Source organism: Limulus polyphemus, unplaced genomic scaffold, assembly GCF_000517525.1.
Source record: "Limulus polyphemus unplaced genomic scaffold, Limulus_polyphemus-2.1.2 Scaffold55, whole genome shotgun sequence".
NCBI classification, from domain to species: Eukaryota; Metazoa; Arthropoda; class Merostomata; order Xiphosura; family Limulidae; genus Limulus; species Limulus polyphemus.
Window position 1 is genome coordinate 257,716 of NW_013665665.1, and position 4,774 is coordinate 262,489.

At 34.8% G+C, this 4,774-nt stretch overlaps 1 protein-coding gene across 1 annotated transcript in view; it reads left to right on the plus strand.

Moving 5' to 3' along the window:
- Window positions 1-4,774, plus strand: part of LOC106463717 (thymidine phosphorylase-like) — a 25,205-nt gene that overhangs the window by 10,346 nt on the left and 10,085 nt on the right. Inside the window, exon 4 of the mRNA XM_013923782.2 lies at window positions 769-884. Within this exon, the coding sequence (XP_013779236.1) occupies window positions 769-884 (116 nt within the window). The remainder of the gene's footprint in view (window positions 1-768; window positions 885-4,774) is intronic.

Here is a 4,774-nt window from a genome sequence, read left to right on the forward strand (position 1 = left end):
ATATTTTGTTTTGATATATATAAGTTGTTCGGGTTTTTTCATCTAAAAAAGAGCGACATTAATTTCTTGACGACCTAATATTTTATTTAATATGGTATACTTAGTGCAAAACTTTCATGGTATAATTATGAAAATTTGAAACTACCCATAATTGTCTCTCATAATTTACAACATATTATATTCAATCCTATTTTCCACAATAGGAAGAAAATATACATTGTAATTGTGTTCGACATATGTTCAAACGGACACCAAATTGTAACTTTTTAACATTTCATTCATACAAACATTGCTGATATAGATAGTTTGGCTTGTATATAACATATCGACTATACACTGCCAATATTGTTATCCAATGACACAGGAATTCTCATCGTTTAATGTACAATATATATATATTAAAAAAAAAGCTTTATTTTTAGTTTTTTCTTGTCTGTTTCTGTTGGATTTTGCATATTATGAAAATTTATCTTAAATAGAGAATTTGGAAATTACTTGGCAATGGGCGTTAAACACTACTATATGAATATTACTAAAATGTTATTAACAATTGACAGATATTTGCAACTTAAAGTACACTGTTCTTGAAAGGTCATGAAAATAAAAACCATATTTGTAATTGACAGATTCGTACAGAAAAATTAAGCAATTATTAAGCTCAGAAAACACCATGTGGTACTACTAATCGGTTCAACTAAGCAATTGCAAAAAGTGTTATTCGACAGTATCTATATTTATACATTTAAAACTAAATTTTAATTTCTTTAGCTTCGATAGTTTCCAAAAAACTAGCAGAAGGAGTTTCCGCTTTAGTGTTTGATGTCAAATTGGGCAAAGGTGCAATGTTAAAAGAGAAGGAAGCTCGCCACCTTGCGGAAGAAATGGTAAGTGTTGGATTTAATAGATTAGCCTAAAAAAATACAAGTTCATGATTGAAAAACACGCATCAGCTGCAATAAAATAAGAAAATAATGCTTTTTCTTTAGTTTCGTATTACGTTCTAAATGCACCACTTCTTGTGATAGAGGTGTTTCTTTACAACGAAAACTTTCTGAGATTATAAGCTCTAAGTCAGTTGCTTACTGTAAATATTTTTGACACGTAATTAAGTGTCACAAACAAGCATTTTATGATTATATATGTGGTATTCTCAGATTAACATATTTTCACACGAAGTAGCGCGTAGGATCCACAAGACAAGAAAATGATTAGACAGATACTGTTTCTCAAAGTAGTGCTTGAAATATTTTTCTCTTTGACTGAGATTGAGTTACAATACATAGACTGGAAACAAGTTTGCAAACATTCACAACCTTTACATGACACAACACAATCAAGATGTTAGTTGACACTTGGACGAGTGCTTTTGTGATGAGTTTCCAACTGGAGAGAGATCCTTACTTGTACTTCCTCAACCTTCTACTTTTAGCTCACAAATGCTGCAGCTGAGTGAAGTTAAGCTAAAAGATGGCTCAGAAAACTGTCTCAAACAGTGTATGCCAATATATAAGTGTAAATATGCATCAAAGTCTCTCGGAAATCTGCAAAAGAACTAGCTGAAACAAATTAAAAGAAAACGACAATATATCCATATCTTTCTTCCCTACAGGTGCACGCGCCTATTGAGGTTTTGCAGACACGTGACCAAAATCACGCGATTCAGGCTTGTCCACCATTTTGGACGTCTCGCTAGAGCCTATAGTACTCTGTATACCACGTGTGAGATAAACTCAGCAGAGTTGAAAGTGCGTTAAATTATGTCAGATGCTTTGTCACTGACATTATTTGAGGATGTTAAGCATCTGCAGGGAGAACATCGACAGCGACACCTGCAGAGCTGAAGCAAGCGGGCTTGTAAAGTGACCCGTACGTTTTTCCAGACGGATTATTTTCCGACATCGTGAGAGGCGCAGCTTCATCGCCACCAGAATTCACTCTTCACAACTTTCTTTTTTCATTGCCTGGGGTATATGAAATTTGGCCATATTCTTCGCTGCTCGTCTATTCTGGAGTGACTTGACGTGAGAAAACACAGTAGGAATATAGTCAGGGAAGAGTGGGTGATCACTCTTGGCACCTGGAAATATAATCAACAGAATTATATGTATTGGCAGCCTGTCTGAGACTATTAATATTATGATGCAAAAAATTAATTATTTATGAAAACTGAATTAAAGTGAAACTATTTATGATCTGTTTGGCTTATATGACAAAATTTCCAGACTTTCTGGAAAATTCTAACATTGAAATGTCATTTAGATACTATTGAAAAAAAGTTGTAATGTGATTGACTGACATAGTTTATTGCATGCCAAATCTAAGTATGTATGAAAATATATAAAAATATTACTAAAATATCATACTGAAATGACCATGGGACTTCTAATCCATGTTTGAGCCGAGCCACAAGTTTGTTGTGTTTTGTGTGTCATTTTGGGCGATATTTCAGGCCGATACTATCATGTTATCAAAACGTTTGACTGGCTTTGGGGCTAGATGATCATTTACATTTTTATCCCATAGTATAAAAGGATAAATTTGTCTGATATTTATTTATATAATATTGAAAAATTAACATTCATACTTGTTATAAAATGTAGCCTGATGGGTCCCAGTTTGACAGCTAAAATCCATCGATTCCATCGCTCTATGTCTTTTGGAAAACGACAGCAAGTGAGACTGGACTTTTGTCCCTTGTCTGTTACTACATCCAACAGCACAACAAGCAGTTATCATGATGGTACCTGATGAAGCCAAGGCATTAAGTCATTTAAGACAAGTAAAGCTAAGTTCACACTTCTAAGCTTGGAGTAAACACGCGGTAGCTGGACGTCCACGATGGCTGAGACTCCGGGATTTCCCAGCTCGTGACGTCACGCGCAAAACCTCAAAGATGACTGATCGTGAAAGCAAATTGAAATAATTTATTGACCATTTCTTCGTCTATGTCGTTGAGCCCTTGAAACATCACCGGACTCGCTTTCTATAGCATGTCCTATTACAGGAATATTCTGCAATGGAAAGTGCACGTGATTTATTTGGTGACTCACCCGGTTTCGTAAATACTTAAGGCAAGAGAAACTTAGTGATTCCTTTGACTAACATTCTATACTTAAAGTATAGTAGCAATTTGAAAAAAAATATAATTACTAAAGTTATAGGAAACGTGTCATATGCCCACATATTGCACATGCTTGTGGTTCAATATCTTTTGTTTTATTTGTTATCATTAGCAGAAAGGTTTGTTTTACTGAAAAGCTATACAATGACCTATCTGTACTACTGGATTTCAGTTTTGTAAGTTGGTATACTTACTGCTGACTCACTAGAATTTATTATAATTAAAAGTCATCTACCATTTATTCACCCAACTCATCAAATAATTCAAATCCTTTTGTAAAGAAGTAGTATCCTCCTCACAGTCAGCGACACCCAAAACTTTAATTTCATCAGCAAATTTAAATAACGTATTGACCATTCCTTCATCTATGTCATTGGTGTAAATCAAAAAACAGCAAAGATCCTAACACTGAGCCCTGAGCTATCCCACTCGTAACATTAATCCAGTTTGACAATGGGACAAACTATTCCCCAACACCTACGGATATAACTTTTTTAACACCCCTTTTATGTGGCACTTTGTCAATTGCTTTCTGAAAATCCACGCCCGTACTCGTATCTAAATAAGCAGTAACCTGCGTTAGTCGCCTCTAGTTTAGCAGTGAAAGATTAGAGGGAAGGCAGTTAGTCATCACCACCCACCGCAAGCTCTTGGGTTACTCTTTTATCAACGGATAGCGGGATTGATCGTCACATTATAACGCCCCCACGGCTAAAAACGCGAGCATGTTTGGTGGGACGGGGATGCGAACCCGCGACCCGCAGATTGCGAGTCGAGTGCTTTAACTACCTGGCCATGCCAGGCCCAAAAGATTGCTAAGGCAAGATTTTTCGCTACTAAAACCATGTTAATTATCCAACAAAATTTTAATTTGGGTTAAATAACTTTCCAAAGCATACTTTATCAGACTTTCAAAAAAATTCCCCACCACTTATCTAAGATTAATATACCTATAATTACTGGGACAATTTTTATAACATTTGTTGAAAAGAGGAGTAACATTAGCCAATCGCCAATCTTCTGGCCCCTGCCCATTATTAAAGAACTTGGAAAAATAATAGCAAGTAGCTTGCATAAACAATCCTTAACCTCTTTCAAAACCCTTACATAAGTATTATCTGGCCCAGGTGATTCATTAATCTTTTAAATTTCCCAATTTTCTCTTAACAAGCTCAGAATTAATGTGATCATTTTGTTAAATCTTGCTTCCATCTAGCAACTGTTCAGAGTGAGGAATATTGCTTAAATCTTCATTAATAAAAACTGAAGAAAAGGTATAATTGAATAACCAAGCCATTCCATAATCATCAGATACTAGCCTTCCTCTATCACCTATCAAAGGCCCAACTTCTATCTTAACACTTTGTTTATCTATAATGTATTTGAACAAATCCTTACGACTTATTCTTACATTTTCAGCCAATCTTTTTCATTTACATTTTTGACTTCTTAATTTCTCGTTGGGCGAACTCTTTTGATCTTTTATAATCCTTCAAATCTCCCATCATACCAGCTAATTTAAACGTCATATATTTATAATGCTTGGAGACGACTTGAATGAGTAATGAAGAAAAACTTTAATATAAATTTAACATAACAGCAAATGTACAACGTTTCGACAAGGTTTTGTACCTGATGATGACAAAGTTATAA